Consider the following 19,905-nt stretch of genomic DNA (forward strand, 5'->3'; position numbering starts at 1 on the left):
TGACATACTTAGAAAAATTGTAATAATTTACAATTAGCTCAAATCCATTTTGTTAATTTGTCACCTCGGACAAATCTGCTTTACCTTATATGTTTCGGAGGAAGGAAAAGAAAAACATGGGGTTTCAGCTTTTTCATATTTTACAGCCAAAATATTTCAAACTTGGAGATACTCCAGAAATGCTAAATATGAGTAAAGAAGCAGAGGGAAGTGTGGTGAGATTCCTACCAGGAATCACAAGGCAGTTAACTCTTGTTCTGTTTGGATGAGCCTCGGAGAGCACAAGCAGCAGCACTGACCCCAAGGAGCGCAGTGAGAACACCGGGCTCTACGGGAAGGTGCAGGGTGACCCAGAGAAGCAGAAGGGAGCACACTCACCACTGACAGTCTCTGCCTTGATCTGGGGCAGCCCCTTGGAGCGGCGCTCCTTCTCCCGCTCGCGCTCGCGCCGCTCCTGCGAGCGGGACTTGGGCGAGCGCCGGCGCCGCTCCCGGGAGCGCGAGCGGGAGCGCCGGTGCCGGGAGCGCCGCGAGCGCGAGCCCGACCGCGAGCGTCTCCTCTTGGGGGACCTGTGGGAACCAAGGCACCCTGCTCACAGCCTGACACAGCCTCAGCTGTACAGCACCCCCAGTGTTCCCTCAGGAAGGGAACACAGCAATCCCAGCTCGTTCACACAAAGAATTTGTCACGAGTGCGAGCCCGACCGCGAGTGTCTCCTCTTGGGGGACCTGTGGGAACCAAGGCACCCTGCTCACAGCCTGACACAGCCTCACTCATACAACACCCCCAGGGCTCCCTCAGGAAGGGAACACAGCAATGCCAGCTCGTTCACACAAAGAATTTCTCGTCATGTATCAATTTTGTCCTGAAGTTGACCATCAAAACTGCGTCCACTTCAACACAGGGAAAATTATACTTCCATCAATGATGCAAATATTTACTGCTTTTACAAAGAAATGGCTAAAAATTATTAGAAATAAATTATAAAGAAATTCTGCCACTGAAATTACATTTTGCATCATGTTCAAGTTCTAAACCACTTTGGGTGTGGCAGACTTTCAGAGAAATCATGCAGAGCGATTGCATCTTGGTGAACAAGATGACTTCTTGCAACTAAACAGAGAATGGAGCCAGATCTGCTCAGTCAGCTGGGATGAGACACACAGGCTCAGTGACACACACAGTCACAGATCACAAATGTTTTCATAAGAAAAGTGAGTTTAATTTGCCTGTGCTCTAAACGATCACATTCTGCCTCCCTAAAATTGACTCTGGACTGAAAGGCACAGAAGTTGCTCTCTCCCAGTGAGAGAGAACTGCACAGATACAATATTTTCCCTAGAAGGGAGATGACTTCAGAGGTTCATTATTTAGAGCTGCTAATCTGCTTTTCATTCCTGCACTCAAAGAACTTTCACCCATTTACCTTGATGCAGATCTAGATCTTGATTTCCTACTGTCAGAAACATGCCGTTTTCCCTCCTGAATGGGAGGCTGTTCCACTTCCATATCCTAAAACATGAAATTGATATAGGTGTTAGGGGTGAGCAGGACAAGCATTCTATTCCTTGTTATGCTCAGACTAAATTAGCAGCACTGAAAGTATACTGAATATTCAAATGTGTGAAATTAAAGAGTAATGTGACTCAAAACCTTCACCCTGTGGTCACTAGCAGGGAGAGGGTCCAGTACTGCATGTACTTAACACAGCCACTGAAAAGGCACCATAGAAATAATTCACACAATTCCCATTTTCAATTTGCAAATTATTGGTTTCCACATTTCACCCCATTTCAGCAACACCTGCATCTCCACAGAACATAATTCTATTCCTTAAAATCAGTCAGTGGATCATGCTCCATCATCAAAATCCCAGGCAAAGTGAGATCTGCTGCAACTTTTCTCCAAGATACTCTAAGAAATTACTTTAAGGCTGAATTATGCTGGAGACGGGAAAGGGGTAAGACCTGGAGCTCTCTCTCAGCAGAGCCAGCCTCATAGCCAGCTGTGTCCTGGTCATGCTGACACTTCTGCTCCAGGACAATCCACACCCATTTGGGAAAGACATGTATGAGAGCATCTGAGTTGGCCTGCTCACCTGCTGGTGGGGTTTCTGCAGGTGTGGCTCAGCCTGCACTGGGAAGGGAGACTGGAAAGTTGGCTGCACTGGTGCTGCTGGAGGCATCACTGGCTGAGCCATGGGTGGGAACTGGGGGGTAGGCAGGAGACCAAAGCCTGGCATCTGCCCATTCGGAGGAAGAGGCACCTTGGGAGAAGAAAAGACATAGAGTTCCAGCTAGAAGGAGGAATTACATATACTTTCCCAGCAGTAAAAGGTGGGGAAACAAACAAAAAGATGAAGCAGGCCAAGCATTTGGGTGCACAAGTAACAATCTTGTCCTTCACAGCCTGTCTAGGACAGACACCAAAGATATGTTTCTTTGGGAAGATGCAGGGCTAAGCCACATTCACTGCTCACCAGCAGGAAAATCACTTTCTTCCTGCTGCACCAAAGGAAACAGCAAAGCATGGAAAGCACAAGAGGGGGACAAGGGAAAAGCCTGGGTTACCTGGTGCCGCATCGGATCCTGCTGCATTCCCATCATCCGCTGCTGAAATGGATCCATGTTGGGGAGCTGAGGAAACACTGGCTGTTGCATGCCTTCTCCTGGAAACCCACTAAAACAGGAGTATTTTGGTGAGACAAGTCAGTAGATGCACAGGTTTGTCTTTATTTGACAGATTTCTATGCACATTTACACATTCTGGCTGTTATTTGAGACAGAACAATTATCTTTGCTATGATCCCGTTTCCAACAAAAAAAGAAAAGGAAGAAAGAGTGGTTTCCTGATCTTTGCTCCACTCTAAGAGCAGTCCTTTCACATTTACATAAATGCTACACAAAGGTTAGAGCCTCTCTCGCCCCTGCACTTCTATGAGCTTGCTGAAGATCTCAGCCTGCAGAAACATTTCAGGAAGGTTTTCTGCCTTAGGCTCAGTCTCTCCCTTTGCAGCTCCTCTTTTGGGAACAAAAGAAGCAATGCTTCTTCCCTCAAGGAGAGGAAACTGGCTGTACCTCTGCTGTAAGAAAACACTTTGGTTTGGGAGGAAATAGGGCAGAGCAGAAGGGGGTGGCTATCACATGAGGATTATTACAGTGATGCCCATCATTTCCTGATTCACAGAATGGACAGTGCTCAGGGAATTCTGGAGGTCTGCAGGTAACAGGACCTGCTTGCAGGATGCAGCCTGTGCAAGAAACTCAGCAGCATTTCAGGGCAGAAAGGAATTTGATGGTGATGGGAAATGGAACTTTGCAGAGTCTGAAGACAATTCTGAGAAGACTGTGGACAGATCAGTACTTTATAGAGAGAATTGCTGAGCTCACATGCCCCAGACTGGGAGCACTGGGATGCCACCCTCAGGGGCACCCTGCACAGCTGTGAGGCCCTGAAGCACCACCTACAGAACATGAACATGCCCACAAGCCTCCAGCTGGGCACACACCAGCAGTGCCTGTGACCTACCTCCTCTTCCTGCACTCCAGAGCTCCATCTGCATTCTAAGGCAAATACTATCCACTTCCTTCAGAGACCCTGAATGAGCTACTGCTGGTGGACATGAGGTGCTCGAGGTGAGAGACACAGGCAGAAAGCTGATGACAGAGTTAGTGGTTCTGGTTTTGAGAGCAGGCTTTAGATGCAGATACAGAGTAAGACATGGGGCCACGCACTGAAGCAGGGAAAAAAGAAATATGGACTAACCCTGGCATTGAGCACCATCCAGCCTGTGCACTGAATGAGAGAGAGGTCCTGTGGAAAAAACTGGCATGTGGTCATGTCATTCCAGACTTCATCATAATGCACAGCAAGAGGGAAACAGGAGCCTGAGCTGGCTTGTGTGGGGATGGAATGTTTGCCAACATAAAACTGCAAAGCCAATTTTCATCTCTTGAATACTAGAAACTATCACAACGTTTGGAAGAGCACCTTTCCCCAGTCAGTAAAGCAATCCAGCTGATCCAGTGATGCCCTGACACCCTCAGATGTACTGTAAAAACATGGAATTCATCCTGCAACCAAAACTGAGCTCTTCTCTACAGAACAGAGTCCTCCACCAATGAGGCAACATCAGATCACCGAAGTAAAGAGACACAAAAATCACCCCACCAAAACCTCTTAACAGTGTTTGAAATTTGGACTGTTAATTCAGTTAAACTGAACTAACTTGGAATTTTAATCTACTTTCTAACCTAAAAGTGTTTTAGGAGTAAGATTTCTCAGTTTTATTATGACACACAACTTACAAAGCTGGCTGAGACACTGCAGGGGAAGGAGCTGAATCTTCTTTCTTAGAATCTTCCACAGCTTCTGGTTCATCATCGTAGTCAAACCGATCTAGCAGCTTCTGAAAGAAACCACATCAGCACAACTATTTTTTCTGTATCTTACCCAACTGGCAGCCAAAATATCTTTATTATCACATTCTTACAATCAATGTAAGCTCTGATACTAAAGACAAGGTTAGAATTGGGGAAAAACAGAAATCCATATTCCAATACCACATAAAAACTGTCCAAAACCACATTTCTCCATCTTGAGAAAATGCAAACCAAGACTTACTTTGTCAAATGATGTTTTCTGCTCAGGTGCTGTGAAAGCAGCTTTCTGCTCTGGGGGCTGTGCTGCTGTGGTTTTCAGCTGAGCAGTAATAGCTTGAACCTGAGCCATCACAGTGTTGTCTATGACCGGTGACTGGGGCTTCTGAGGCTGCTGGAAGGTCTGCAGGATTTGCTGCAGCTACAGAAATGTGAGACAGTATGAAGTGAATGTCCTCATATAAACACCAAGTATTGAAAGAGTTGTAGGATATAAACTTTATGTCACTACAGATTATGGCAGGGCATGAACACAGCACAACCTGAGTGAACTGTGAGCATTAATAGCAAGACCAGGAGACCCTTTTTAAATACTTTGGTGGCAAAATTCAACAATCTCAACATTGCAGTATTCAGGCCCTTCAACACAGCAAACATTTAAAAGGACTGAACAATAAAATTCCTCATTTTCTTTGAGATATTCCACCTGTCCCAGAAACCCTGTTACTGCATCAATTTGTAACTTATTACTCAGGGACATATCATCAAATATCACAACTATTGGATGGAAGAATTTAGATACTCTATCCCACCGAAGACCTTTGGGAAGCTTTTGCTGCAAAGGCAGGCTGTCAGTGGCACCATTTCCCCTCGTTTCAGGCAGGCCCTGAAGGGCACAGCGAGCAGGTTACCTGCTGTCCCTGCGTTGTCTGGAACAGCTGGGCCACGGCTGCGAAGGCGTCGGAGCTGGGCAGCTGCGGCACGGCGGGCACCGAGTTGGCGGTCACTGGCGGCGGCTCCGAGGGAACCTTGGCCGGAGGGGGCGGCGAGCCTGGGGGGCCAGAGCACAGGGGGGCTGTGAGACTGCCCAGGCCCCTCCTGCTCCCCACAGCAAGTGGCAGCTGCCTGCACCCCCTGTTTATTTATCCCACAAGGGCCTATTTGCAGCACCCCAGCTGCATTTGCTGTTTGCTCTGCCATGAGCCGCTCCGCTCACTGCTCACACCTGCACCTGGCGTGCACTGGGACAGAAAAGCTGCTCCCGCACGGAATTTCAGCTCCCAGCTCTGTGTTTGTAGCTGTGCAGGTTTAGAAAGGCTCTCACCACTCAAACAGCATTAGCAGTGAGCTTCAATACCCTGAAAGTGGTGGCTCTGCTTCCACAGGCCTGGGCTCATCCTTTTGGATCAACCACCTCATGGCTCACTGCAAGAGCAGCTGAGTTTCTCTCAGTATTTTCCACCAGTAACTGAACCTCTGCAGACAAGTCTGGCAATAATTAAAGGTTTTTAAGGATTACTTCAGAGGCAGTTTTCTTTGATAAAGTTTGCTCACATGTTCCTTTTGCATGTGCACATGCCACACCAGCAGCTGACGGATAAATCCTCCCACCAGGAAAATGATTTTTACTCATTTTTCCAGGAAAAGATTCCCATTTCCACTAAGCTTTGCTGAAACTGAGATCACAATTTCAGATATTCTATTAGTGTTCTCATTCTCTCTACCTTACATTACAACACCTTTTTTAATAAACATCTTGCCAGTACCACATAAATTAGCAATAATCCCATCAATTCCTACATACTGTGAGTAACTATTGTTCACCAGCTCTGTTTTAATGGACATAATAAAGCTGCACAAGGAGTAAGTTAAAAAAACTCCACAGATAGAAATATTGAGTTTAAAACACTAAGCAAACATATTTGCCTTGCAATAGCTACTCCTTTAAAGCCCTTCCTCTGTTTGCACTTCAAATAACTCCAGTGTTGACAGGCAGCAAGCACAGGCAAATGTGTTGAACAATACTTTCCCAGAAGTGAAATGCAACATAAAAATAAAGCAAAAAGGTATGTGTTGTTTTTAAATATAAAGTAACTCCCCAATTATTTCCTGAATACATCCAGCAGGATATTTGCTTGCTCAAGGGAGAAAATTTGCATTTCTGTCGGGTTTTATGGGTGAAACAGACTCTACTTCACATAATGCATTAATATATTTATTACTATTATTCATTAGCATATTTATTGCAGGGCCAAATTACCCCCTCTGGTGCACCTGACTAACCTCACAGAAGATCTCTGCAGAACCTGCTCACCACTACAGAGGAGAGAGAGCTGGCCAGGCAGTGCCCCTCACCTGCCCCAAAATTCAACTGCACAGCCACCACTCTGTTCCCAGGCTCAGAGGCCAAGGCATTCCCTGGCCCTGGCAGGTTTAGAAAGCCTTTAATGGGACACACTTCCCTGAACACAGCTGGAGGTATTTCAGTGTTCTGCTGTCTCTCAGCACACCTCACTCCCTCCACTCCATTTTCCCAGTCCTACTCCACGAGCACAGTAAATAAGGAGGAGCTCAGTGTGAAACACGAGTGCAGAGCCAAAAAGCTGCTCTCTGCAGAGAGAAGGAACTGTGGAATGCACGTTCCCTGCAAGCTCTGCTGTGGCACTAAATAGGTCAGTGCAGGCACTGTGGGCAGCCTGGCACTGCTGGGCTCTGCAGGTCAGTGCTCCTCAGGCAGCAGCCCGTGCAAAATGCCAGGCACAAATGCTCTCTCTGAGAACCTGGAAGTGAAACACCAGCCCCAGACTGCCAGGGCTGCACACTCACACACTGGCAGCTGCTGCTTTCAGCTACTGAGCTGACTGAAAGGAAGATGAAGCTCTTTAACATCCAACATCCCACTTGCTTACCTGGACTCTGGCATTAAAAAAATAACATCAGAATTATAAAATTGAGAAATCACATAAAAATATTCCAAAGCAAAAGAGAAAATATTATCTGTTTAAGAGGGCACACTGAAGTCACCTGCATATATATGTACACATGCATATATATATTTAATATATTTTCCAAGTCAGTATTCACATGCTGATCATTTCTGAAGTACAGTATCAGTACTTATTAAAAACGAGTTTGGCTGCTCATTGTGACAAAGCTGACTTCACTGCTATGTCACTGCTGGAACTAAGAGCAGACACTTTGTGCTGAAGGCAAACAGGCTGCTGCCATGTGCCCTTTGAGAGCAGAAGTTAAAATGTCATTCCTACCTTCATTGTTAGTAGCATTCTCTGCCATGGGTGCAGTGGCACTGGTTCCTGCTGCCATATCCAAGAGAGGCTGAATGATTTCAATTTTAAATACTCCATTTTTCTGCCAGAGGTTCAGAACACGAACTATTTTACTCTGTTGAAACAAAAGGAAGCACCAATGCTGAATCCAGCTTTCTTCTGTTTGCAGAGAAGGTTTGAATGAACAGCAAGTGACATAACCACACCAACTTAACAAGCCCTGTGTCGTGACAGAGGGCAGCAACACCTTTGAAGTGGCAAAGATAAAAACTGCCAACTTTTTTTACTGTCACAGCAACCTGTGACATTTCCCTAAAACTCTTCTGGCCAGGCAGAAATCCAGGTGTGATGGACAATCCAGAACATCATTTCAGCCCCATGTCTACACAGGGATGAAACACCCAACCCATGTGACCAAAAAGAGAAAAGGAAAATAAGCTGGAAAGCCTTCATGAAGAGAGGGACAGTTAGACCAGGAAATGCTGCCACAACACCTTGAGGTCAGATTGAGCACCTTGCTTGGTATGGTGCCTAATTCTATGCTGAGACCAGAAACTGCATCTCCATCATTATCCAAAAGATGAGGAAAGCAAGTGGAAACATCCTCGCTGATCACTGCAGGATTAATTTAGAGTCTCTGATTGTCAGCTGTTATTTTAAGCTTTTTATTTTGTACATGGAGAACAATGCAGCGTCCAGGAACAAGCTGCAAACTGGCCTTTCCTTCTTCAGCCCAGCATTCAAACAAAAAACTCTCAGTAGTTGTGCTGCTTCAGCTGGAACGTGCAAGCAGGTAGAAGGCAGAACACATGTTGGATTGCTGCCCTTTCTGCAGACTTAGTCATTCACCTGCACACACAGAAGCTTCAAGTACCTTTCAGTTCAAATTAATTGATTCTCTTCTTTCACTGTGACTCAGTTTTATACACCCATGTAAATCCACCTCTAACTAAGTGATTAAAAAAATTTTACAAAATGTTTGCTAAAATAACATCCATTATAGAGAAACTTGAAATGTCTATTTTTAAGTAACATTTTGGTCTGAAAAACAGTTAACTTCTTTTTGCTTTGGGTATCTTATCTCCCCAGAGAACTTGAAAATCATAGAAAGGTCAAAAAATGGGCAAAAGCAATACTCCAATTTTCAGTCACATATTAATTTTACAGAAAGGCTGTTTAAAAAAAAAGTAGCATTATCCTCTTTAGATATCCCCCACAGCCATTGAGGATCTGCAGATTAAGGTATTTTTTTTTTTTTTTAGGAAACAGAACTTCATTAAAGCAAGTGTGTTTTAAATAATAATATTCCCTATTTCAAGTAGTTCCATGAAGGAGATGGACAGTCTCAATCACTCAGATGAACAAAATGGTAATGCAGAAAGGAGAAGGGACTGCTCTGTTTCACAGGCCAGCAACCCAGGAGCTCCCAAATATCAAATATGCCTGAAGGTCTAAATGTTCCACATTAGAAAACTGCAGAGCATCAAAGCCTTTCAAAAGCTTATTTAGAGAGTCAGAGAGGAAGTCAGGTAGAAAAGGACTATTTCACTTTTCCAAAGAGAAAGGGAGTAGATGATTTTCTGGAAACCAACTGGCAGCTTCTAAACCACACTGTTCTTGGGAGTCTCAAAACTCTTCTGACAAAGGTCACAGAAACCATCTTCTCTGGACCATCAGGAACTCACAGCACTTTCTGAGCCTCTGTTCTACTAAAAGGTACAGCACAACTAAGAAAAATGAGGCCTTAGACCAGCCCTGGCAGTGGAGAGCACCAACAAAACTCAAGTATTGGATTGGAAAAGACTAAAGAAATGAACATGATGATTTTCTTAGAAAACATTTCTGAACAGAACAGTCTCTGCCAACAAAACCAAAGCTTCTCCTGCAATGCTGTCTTGTTGTGGCAGGAAGTTCTGAAGGAGCCTCAAGAAGAACTTTTGCCACACTTACACTGCTGAAGTGTGTGTAAAAAAAATAATGAGGTCAGGCAAAATCCATTTTAACTTGAATTTGCATTTAGCTGTCATCTGTGATAACCCTCAGCAGCAGTCACTGCCAGGGTGAGAGAGAACCCCCAAATCTCTACCCAGGCAGCACCCATCAGTGCCCAGCAACACCTGAAGGGCTCATCTTACCTTGTCTTCAGATGGACACAGATACAAATACTGGAATGTGGCAGTGATGTTCTTGGAGAACCTGGGCCCAAAGACGTCCTTGTCGGTGCCGAACTGGTGCCGGGACTGCCGCACAATGGAGTCGATGACGTACAGGCCCGGCACTTTGTACTCCGGCTTGCACTGCAAACAGCACCGGGGTGAGTGAGAGGGGAACAGAGCCTGAGAGTCCCTGCACACTGCTCTGGGGCTGGGACCCTCTGAGCCTCCCTGCACACCTGTTCTGGGGCTGGAACCTGCTCTGGAACCCTGCTCTGGGGCTGGAACCCTCTGAGCCTCCCTGCACACCTGCTCTGGGGCTGGAACCCTCCTCTGAGCCTCCCTGCACACCTGCTCTGGGGCTGGGACCCTCTGAGCCTCCCTGCACACCTGCTCTGGGGCTGGGACCTGCTCTGGAACTCTGCTCTGAGGCTGGGACCTGCTCTGGAACCCTGCTCCGGGGCTGGAGTCCTGCTCTGGAACCCTGCTCTGGGGCTGGAACCCTCTGAGCCTCCCTGCACACCTGCTCTGGGGCTGGAACCTGCTCTGGAACCCTGCTCCGGGGCTGGAGTCCTGCTCTGGAACCCTGCTCTGGGGCTGGAACCCTCTGAGCCTCCCTGCACACCTGCTCTGGAACTCTGGTCTGGGGATTCAACTCAGCTCTGGGGCTGGAACCTGCTCTGGGGCTGGAACCTGCTCTGGGGCTGGAACCCTCTGCGCCTCCCTGCACACCTGCTCTGGGGCTGGAACCCTCTGAGCCTCACTGCGCACCTGCTCTGGGGCTGGAGTCCTGCTCTGGAACTCTTCTCTGGGGCTGCAACTCTGCTCTGCAGCCCAGCCCTGCTCTTCCTGCCCAGGCAAGCATGAACACTGCACTCTCTGGAATGATCTATTGTCTCAGGGATGATTCCTTTCAGTTCAGCACCTCCAGGTGCCTCCCCAGCTGCTGCGCAGGGAAGGTGGAAATCTCACCATTTACTGCCTTCCTTCCCTCCTTAATGTGTTATGGAAAACTACAATGTGGAACTCACACAGACAAAGTGATACCTAGCAAACCAGAACTTCCTCCCTCAATCCCTAAGGAACAAACATTTCTGGTTATTCTCTAGCATTATTACCAATATCTAGCAATGCATATCAATACATTTCTTTTTTTACTTTTTACCTTTTTGATAAACTTCTCCACAATCTGGACAACGTGCTTGTAGAGCTGGAAAATAAATACATCCATTCATTTATCATCTCCTTAGCAGTGGCACATCATTTTAGAAGCATTTTAACTCTTTGTGCTTACTACCATTTCAGAAAGGCTACAGAACGTTGCAGTCACATTCCAAAATGCAGAATGTTCCCAAACAGAAAAATATTCCATGGGGAAAGCCAGGCCCAAGCCAGAAGTGTGTCAGTGTGCACACAAGGCACAGAGCTTGCCAAGTACTAGTGAAAGCTTTCTGGATTTACTTTCTCTGCAATCCACACTGGTTTCACATGCTAAGGTGCAGCTGCATCCTGCAATATTTAGTTTTATTACACACAATCACAACACTCGAGTGGGTGTAGCATGAAAAAGCAACGACTCAAAGAAATCAAGCTGGCATTTTGCTCCCAGCCCAAAACCAAGGGATGAGATTCACCACCCACTTGTTTCTAGACAACAGCCTTAACAGCAACTAGAATAAACCATCCCCCAAGCTGAGATTGGGAAATCCTGAGTATTTACTTACAAGTGAAATAATAAAACAGTGCTGCTGTTCCAGTTTCATCTTTGTTTTGTTGTACTTTACCTTAATAGCTTTAATGGCAGCTTTTGTGATGAGAATCATCTTTGCTCGGGAAATAGGAGGTTTCATCTCCATCAGTGAGAAGAGCTAAACAGAGAAAACAAACATTAGAAATGCACTCTCAAGTTCAGCAATTAAGCAAAAGCAACATTTCAGGTGGGTGATTGGAGCGGTGCCATCCCACACTGTGCTGGCTGGCCCTGGGAGGAGTGGCTGCTTTACAAAGCCAAGGAAATCCGCATTTACCAGCTAAAAACAACTGCTCTGCACACTTGGCTGCCTGACCCTCCATGTGGCTCCCAGGGGAAAAGTTCACTCCTCAAGGAGAACCTCTGCAGAAGTTATTGATATTATGTGAAGTTTACAGAGGTTTATGTGAAGTATATAGAAGTTATGTGCCATCTTTATGGGTGACATTGGCCATAACTGAAAATAAGCATTAGCTCCACGTTTCAGAAACTGAGGGAAACCAGGACTGCACACAGAAAGCTGAGCATACATACATAATTGTTTTTACCTTGAAATATTCCTCACAAAAAATCACATAAAAAACTGGTTTGTGTTACATAATTTCATTTTTGTCTTCATCATAAAGAAAAAATTGAGCCCTTGAATGCGAATGAAAAATGTCATCAATTATTTGCCACACAGCAAAGTAAGAGAATCAAAGTGTCTCCATTTGTCAGTGTAATGGAAAGTAAGATGTCATTTAAAACTTTGTCTCTTATGTTATTAATTAAAGTTCCAAGATACTGGTGAAGTGACCAACTTACACAGATTTATCCACTGTCTCAGTTAAGGAAAAAAACCATCAATGAAGGGGATAAAAAATTGGCCACAAGCTCAGAGAAAAGGGAAGTGCTAACAGGGCTCTGAGCTGTACAAAAGGAAGCCTTACACTTAGGAAACACCAAGAGTAGGAAATTTACTTTCTTATTTTGTATCTACTATCTTAATTTGATTCCTGTTCCAGGAGACAGGAAAGAAGAAAAGCTGTCCTTGCAGACAGTGGTAGCCACATGCCTTTTCCAACACCAACACAAGCCCACGACTTCTCATTATTCATCCCCACAAAATACAAGTTCTTGAGCCAGAACGTTGGGGTTTTAAAGCCACTGCAGCTGTAAGAGATACCCCAGCTAACATCACTGCTTGCTGAGAAATCACAGTATGGACAAATGAAAACTGCCAGATACAACACAGAAGGAGAGAGGGCTCTGTGAGCTGATATGGGTTTTTTAAAAAATCTTTTCAGTTTAAACTTAAGTTCTTTAGAATCAAGTGCAGAGACTCCTGATGAACAAAGTCAGTGCTATTATTAAATCTCAGGAAAATCTGTTTGAAGAGGTTACAAAATGGGGGGGAGAAATCCAAACCCCAACACCCACCAACAAACAACCAGAAGGCTCCAAAACTGAGATGGGGAGGAAGAAGAAGAGGCAGCATTACAACAGACACTCCATATCCCCTCCCTTACCCATGAAGAAGCCACTGGCTCCCCCAGGAAAGGATCCAGTCCCACAGAAAAAGAACAAAGGAGCGGGTGTGGAAGCACTGCTTTGATGTTTGGATTTCAGGAACACAAGGAGAGACCCCAAGGAAACTGGGAGAGCTCAAAGCAGGGCCCAAGGTGACAAGAAACGAGAGCAGCAAAATAACAGAAAGTAATGTCCTAAAAGTATCCCAAGCAGGACATTGCAACTGGGGGAAACACAGAAAAAATAAAAATCCCAGGACACAAACTGCCAGGGAAAAAGAAAGCACTGATACAGGAGTGTCCATATCTATCTATCCATCCATCCATCCATCCCTCCCTCTCTCTTCACCCCCCCAACACCTCCTGGAATTTCACCTCAGAATTTTGCTCCTTTTTTGAAACTACCTAAGATGTCAGAACACCAAATAACTATTTATAGTCAATTCTGACGTCATTCTTGGTATGTTACATGTCAACACCATGTTTTAGAGATGGCTACAGCTAAACTTTAGCTCCCTTCCTAGTTCCTTGTGGTTTCTCCCTGCTGGAAGGAGGAGCTGCTCAGAGGACACCCAGGTATTTCCAGTTGCATTTGCTCAATTAGACCTGGATCTTCTTGCACATACATTTTCCAAATCAATATATAAAACAGTCACCCAAGCACTATCTATAGAGGGCTGGTTCACAATAATACATCCAGTTTCTCATGATCAGCTCAAGGAACAACTTGGACACAAAAATTTGCACTCTATTTACAAAAAAAAAAAAGGATGTAACACAGGCAAAGCAAATATACAGCTTGAGGTTTTCCAGAGTCCTGCCTCACAACAGGAACCTGTGCCTGCAATGCTGCGACCTGCCAGAAATGACTTTCTGCTTTTACTGCCCCTAACTGCCTCTTTGCAGGATGTGGATACAAAAGAAGCAGAGGTGTTCAAGGGTATTAAACTCAGGCCACAGTACAAAATATTTAAGATTTAAGAGTATTTCTGGGTGCCTCTCCCAGCAGGACAGAAGTACACAGTAATGAATCTACAAAGCCAGGGATGCAAAAGGCAGAAAATTCACCTGCTCAGTTTCAGGCTAAAAATGCTGTTAAAGCACAGCAGGCCAGCAAAAGGGAGACAAGGCCAGAGGGCCTGTGCCCAAATGCACAGTGAGTGTGAAATCCAGGAGCTCACACGGGGCAGAGTGAGCACAGCCCCTCCAGCTCCCACTGGGCCCCTGCTCCAGCCCAGCAGCCCTGCGAGGTGCAGGCAATGCACAAGGAACAGGTGCTGATGGCCTTCACTGCTCAGCCTCCTGAGCAGCAAATGATTCATTTCTCTCATTCTATAATTAATGCCCCCTGATGGTTTAGTTTACACGGAAGCCTGAGAACCAGGGGGTTCTGAAGTAAAGGGGAGAAGTGCTACTTTAACATTTACCCAGCTTGATGTATGATGTTAAATCTGTTTTATGTCTGGGTAACACAGTAAAAGTGCCTTTTAGGACTTGAGCTGACTTCCTTGGCTTGGCCCTCCTGCTCAAGGGTCTGTGCCATAGAAAGGTGTCTGTGTTTACAAACAAAGAGCTGCGGGCCCGTTTTATCCAGTCACTGAACAAACCCCAGAGCACAGCAGCGGCACAGAGAGGAAGGAGCTCCAGAAGCAGACAGGGGTCAGTGATTAGGGGATATCAAGCACCCAGGTCATTGTCAGGACACCTCATTCAGCCTCCCCTTCTCCAATTTCCAGAGCAGTCTAACACACCCCTCAGCCATCCCAACACGCCTTGGGTGTCCAAGAACCCTTCCCAAAGCAGGCTCCACGTTCATTCACTGTCTTTTGGAATGGATTTTATTCCTGCATTTAGAAAGCAGCCAACCTCCAGTGACTCACAGGCCTAGCTGCAGTTACTTGTTCCTGTACAGAGACAAAGGGATTGTGGAGGACACAACCACCAAGCACAGCTATTGCACTATTTTGTTAACAAATAGCTAATGCATGGCCAGATCTCTAAAAGCAATTCTGTCACTCTAGACATTTTCCCTCCCCTACAGAAGTCACTGATCCCTTTCCTCTTCAGGCCCCCGTTTTTCCTTGAGGGAAGGAGAAGGATGTGTTGCTAAGCTGTATCTCAGAGGATCAATGCAAGTTTGAAATGCCTGACCACCAGCTGTGAAGCACAGCAAGTGTTAGGTGCTGCTGAAGGTAAGAGAACACCACAACACCCAGAGCTGTCAGGCTGCATTCTTTGGGAAATAAGTGAGATTTGACTTGGACCAGCTCTGACCCCCAGGCAATGAAGCTCAGCAGCACTTCATCAAGCAAGCTACTTCTGCGGCCTGGAAAGACCATTCACAAATCCTGAACCACTGGGGAGAAACATCTTCACAAAAGATACTCTCATGAAAATGACATCATGCAAGGGCACAGAATGGAGTTTTGTTTCTCCTCATGTGCTCTGGAAACGCAGCTTTGGGGAGCAGTGCAGGGCTCTTTGTCCAGCCCATCTCCTGGAAAGCTGCTGGTGCCCCTGCTTCCAACCAGGAATCCCCACACAATGTCACAGCTGCCAGGGCTCCTGCAAACAGGCTCAGGGCAAAGAGAGCCCAGGCAGACCCTGGCACTTGTGTCCTTCTGCTTTTCTGTGCACACGGAGCCCCACTGGGGATGCTGAGCTCCAGGAACTGCAGCAGAACCACGGGAAGGATATCCTGCTGCCCTCTATTTATAGCGCCTCAGGATGGAGGGGAGGGCTGTCCCCAACGGGCACAAACTGCCCCACTGGATCCAAACTGGCCAGTGCCCTAAGGATGGGCAAACAGCAAAAGGGAACGTGCAGCTCCAGCTTGAAATAACAGCCCCAGCACCTCCCATGTGTTTGTCTCCAGGCACATGGAGGTGGGGGATCAATTGTTTCAGGGGCACACATTAACACTGAGACACGGGACTGAGTGAGCGATGTGCATTACTCAACACAAATAAAAGATTACAAAACAGGAAAGCTGGCTTTATTCTACTTCTAGCAGCAAGATTGTGGAAAAGAAAATCTTTACTTCTAACTTTTATAACCAGTAAACTATGCCTCAAGTTTTCCAGATTAAAGAAAAAGACAGGCACCCCCTAAACTAAAACATGCCAAGGATTTATATGGCAGATGTTCAGTGGGGAGTTTTTTGTTTGTGTTTTGGGGGTGTGATTTTTAAATTTTTTTTTCAAAGAAAAATGTTTGCTTGTTTCCTGAAAACCATAAAAAGTTCTGTCTCATTATGCAGTTGACTTTTGTGATTTATTTATGCTGTAACATAACATACCCACCTAAGAGCACATCAATTCTAACTGGTGAAATGAACTCCTCAGAGAACACACACTGCACTCCAGACCTGTCAGATCCCCCCCATTCAGCTGGCAGCACCTGCTCAAACCACAGCTGCACGAAAATAAAGCAGCCAATACAAAACCCCTGCACGCTCCTGTAGCAACATGAGCACTTGGAAGAGGATGTTCATTGGCAAAGCTGCACTCAAAACGCAGGTCCAAAGAACAGGATTGGCAATGGCACCACAATCCAACACAAATTACACAACCCAGGAGTTCCCACCCCCTGCCACAGCCAAACTCACTTCTCTCCCTGCCCAAGAGGGGACAGCAACCCCAGCAGGTTTACAGCCACACTTTAAACTTGGGCCTCCCACCATCTGAGAAACTGCTGCCAACCCCCCAAAACCCCCAAATGATGGGACCACCTGACAGAGTAAGTGGCATTTCCTTTTTCAGGCAGAGTGGCCAAGAGCTGGCAGGTGCCACCTCCAGGGAATCACCTCCAGCATCCAAACTGCAGCTGGATTTGCCTTGGTAAAACTGCAATTTTCCCTGGCTCCAGTGGCACTGTAAAGGAATTCCTGCACTTCCAGCAAGCGCAGGAACTCCAGGCCAGTAGGGTACCCTGTATTCCTGTAGGGTATGGTGTATTCCTGTGGGGTATCCTGTACTCCTGTAGGGTGTTCTCTATTCCTGTAGGGTATCCTGTAGCTGCCCCACGTTCACTGCTGAAGCTGCTCCCTCCCAATAAAAGCAGTAACTCTTCAGTGAGCTGGGAGTGGCACCCCGAAGGCCTCACCAGCCCTTGCTACCCCACCACCGTGGGAACAACCCCCAGAGCTTTGGAGCAAGTGCTCTGTCCCCAGGAAAGGGCAGAAAGGAGCAAAACCTGCCCGTAAATGTGACCCCCTCACAGCTGCTGTCAGCGTGCACAGCTCCAGGAACACAGGAGGAAAAGGGAAGGGAGCAGTGTGGAGCTGGACTTTATGCCCTGCACAGCCCCTGAGAGGGAGCAGGGCAGGAAGCACAGAGCCCCTGCAGTTATCCATGTGCTGCTCCACACACCAGCAGCTCCAGGGAAGCACTCAGGCGTGCCAAGGGCTGCAAACAGGGATTCCAGTGAGTGCACTCCTCTCCCCCAGATGTGAGATCCAGCTGAACCCCACCAGCAGCCCCCAGCAGGATTTCCCTCAGCATTCCCACAGGCACAGGAAGAGGTGGGATGCAAACACGGGTTGCCAGGACACGGGCTGGTCACGGGATCCCCAAGCACCAACTCCTGCTCTGCAGGCACGCTCAGCACCAGCACCGGGGTCACAGTGACAGCCCTGGGCACTGCCTGCACCATGCTCACACCGAGGCAGGAAATTCACAATATCGCTGCTGTCTCTTTCTAGCAACACTGAAAATGACACACGTGTGCTGCTTTGGGTTTTTGGGGAAGGCGGCTTTGCACCTGCCATCCCACTGGTTTGGAGCTGCACAAAACCCCCAAAACACTGGCAAATAAACCACTAACGGGATCTGCATGCCATCCACTTTTCCCTTCGCTCTTGCACAGTTTTGGTAGGGATGAGGGCATTCCCAGGTGTGCGTGTGACAAAGCCTAGCAAAGAGGGAGCCTCACACATCCCGAGTCCAGCACAGGGGAGCAGCTGCCATCCCTCCTGTTTCTGTTCAACAGGCAGGCACAGCCTCCAGCAGGAACCTGGCAAAGGCTCTGCCTCAGCTCTACGTCACTTTGTGCCCACGAAGGCTCTGCAAAGCCACACTGTCCGACCGAGGCAGAAGTACAACTAACAGTAATTAATAATCATTGAAGTCACGTGTCAAAAACTTTACACAGCAGAGGCTGGATGAAGTTGCTATATATTATGCAAAAAACAACCACGGTCCTTTTTGCTTCCCACTGACTAAGAAATAAACCAAGCCAAAACCAGAAGAAGTCAGGGAGGGACCTTTGTGCCGTAGGAAAAGCGAGTAAACGCCTTCCAGCCCGTCCAGTCCCCGGAACTGGGATCGATCCCCGAGTCCCATCCCCGGGGATGAGCCCCGTCCCATGGCTCACTGCCCCTGCAGGCTGTGCCCGTGCCGCGGCTCTCTGGCCAGGCCACTACCGGGAAGGGCCGGTCCCGAACCGCGGCTTCCCCGGCACCGCGTGACAGCCCGGGCACCCCGCGATCCGGCCCGGGATCCCGGACCCCGCTCTGCGGCGCTGCCCGGAGGGGAGCGAAGCAGCGGCGGGAGAACGGAGGCGGCCGGGCAGGCCCGGGGCTCCCTCCAACGCCTCCGGCCGTGCAGGCCCGGCCCGGCCCGCGCGGGGCCTCGCGGAGCGGCCGCTGAACGGCCCGGCCGCGCTCGCCTCCATTTTCCCCCGCAGCAGCGCTCCCCACCCGGCGGCGGGCCCGGGCCGGCGCTCCCCGCGCAGGCCGCAGGCGGCGGGCCCGGGCCCGGCCGGAAGCGCGGGGAGCCGGGGGACGCGATGGCGGCCGCCGTGTGTGCCCCCCCCCGCGCCGCGGCCCGCGCTTCGCCGCCCGCTCCCCGGCTCCCACCTCTTGGTTGAAGGCGTTCACGGCCTCCATGTCGGCGCTGGCGGCGGGAGGCGGCGGCGGCGGGCGGGGCGGGCGGGCGGCGCGGCAGGGCCGGTCGGTGCCCTCAGGGCGCGGCCATGATGGCGGCGGCCATGGCGGGGCTCGCGGGCAGCGCGCGGCCCGGGCCGACCGCGCGACGGGCGGGGGGGGGGCGAGGCGCGGTGCACGCCGGGATCGGCCGGGCCTCCTCCCGGCCCACGCGAGACGTTGGGCGGGAGGGATGGCGGCGCCACGTGACCGCCGGCCGCCATGTCAGCGCCACCCCCGCTATGGCGGGCGGGAATGGCGGCGGCGGCAACGTTAGTGCCCTAGCCCCCGGCACGCCCACCGGTGCCGTGCGCCCGCCCCTCACAGCGGTGGGGCGGCTGCCCCTCATGGGCTCGGCTCGGTTCGGCCGAGCTCGGAGCCGTTCGTGCGTTCGGCTCGGCTCGGTTCGGTTCGGTTCGGTTCGGTTCGGTTCAATTCGGCAGAGCTCGGCTCGGTTCGGCTGAACTTGGCCGAGTTCGGCCGAGCTCGGAGCCGTTCGTGCGTTCGGCTCGGCTCGGCTCGGTTCGGCTGGGCTCGGCTGTACTCGGCTCGGTTCAGTGGGTGCAATAAAATAAAAATGAAATTTCGAATTTCGTGTCCTGTTAGTGTTTTTTTTTGTAGGATGTAAGCACGGAGTATTAAAGCCTGATAAGGAATGTGTGACTAATTAACTTGTAAGCATTTTTGGTTTTGCAAAACACTGCTAAAAAATAAATATTTATATTTGTATTCATATTTATGTTGTATTTGAGGGAAGATAAATAAATCCAAAGCCAGTGACAACTCTCTGGTCAAAGATGATAACAGAGGATAAAGATGATTTCCTTGGTACACTAGAGAAGCACTGATCAAATCCTAACCTGTGATTTCTATTAAACTTTCTGGGTATTGGGGAGCAAATAATT

General features: G+C 48.3%; 1 protein-coding gene across 2 annotated transcripts in view; it reads right to left on the minus strand.

The window, feature by feature from the left end:
• SCAF4 (SR-related CTD associated factor 4) overlaps positions 1-19,338 on the minus strand; it is a 30,165-nt gene extending 10,827 nt beyond the window's left edge. The window contains exons 1-13 of one of the 2 annotated variants that reach the window (XM_074530627.1): positions 18,935-19,338; positions 11,604-11,687; positions 10,985-11,029; positions 9,802-9,963; positions 7,646-7,781; positions 5,291-5,430; positions 4,624-4,800; positions 4,308-4,408; positions 3,766-3,813; positions 2,571-2,679; positions 2,099-2,266; positions 1,427-1,512; positions 379-569 (exon numbers count right to left, since the gene is read on the minus strand). In XM_074530627.1, the coding sequence (XP_074386728.1) occupies positions 379-569; positions 1,427-1,512; positions 2,099-2,266; positions 2,571-2,679; positions 3,766-3,813; positions 4,308-4,408; positions 4,624-4,800; positions 5,291-5,430; positions 7,646-7,781; positions 9,802-9,963; positions 10,985-11,029; positions 11,604-11,687; positions 18,935-18,964 (1,477 nt within the window). In that variant the 5' untranslated portion in view covers positions 18,965-19,338. The remainder of the gene's footprint in view (positions 1-378; positions 570-1,426; positions 1,513-2,098; positions 2,267-2,570; positions 2,680-3,765; positions 3,814-4,307; positions 4,409-4,623; positions 4,801-5,290; positions 5,431-7,645; positions 7,782-9,801; positions 9,964-10,984; positions 11,030-11,603; positions 11,688-18,934) is intronic. The other variant, XM_074530635.1, reaches the window with a different exon arrangement.
• Between the last annotated feature and the right edge of the window lie 567 nt (positions 19,339-19,905).

Source organism: Zonotrichia albicollis, chromosome 2 (assembly GCF_047830755.1).
Source record: "Zonotrichia albicollis isolate bZonAlb1 chromosome 2, bZonAlb1.hap1, whole genome shotgun sequence".
NCBI classification, from domain to species: domain Eukaryota; kingdom Metazoa; phylum Chordata; class Aves; order Passeriformes; family Passerellidae; genus Zonotrichia; species Zonotrichia albicollis.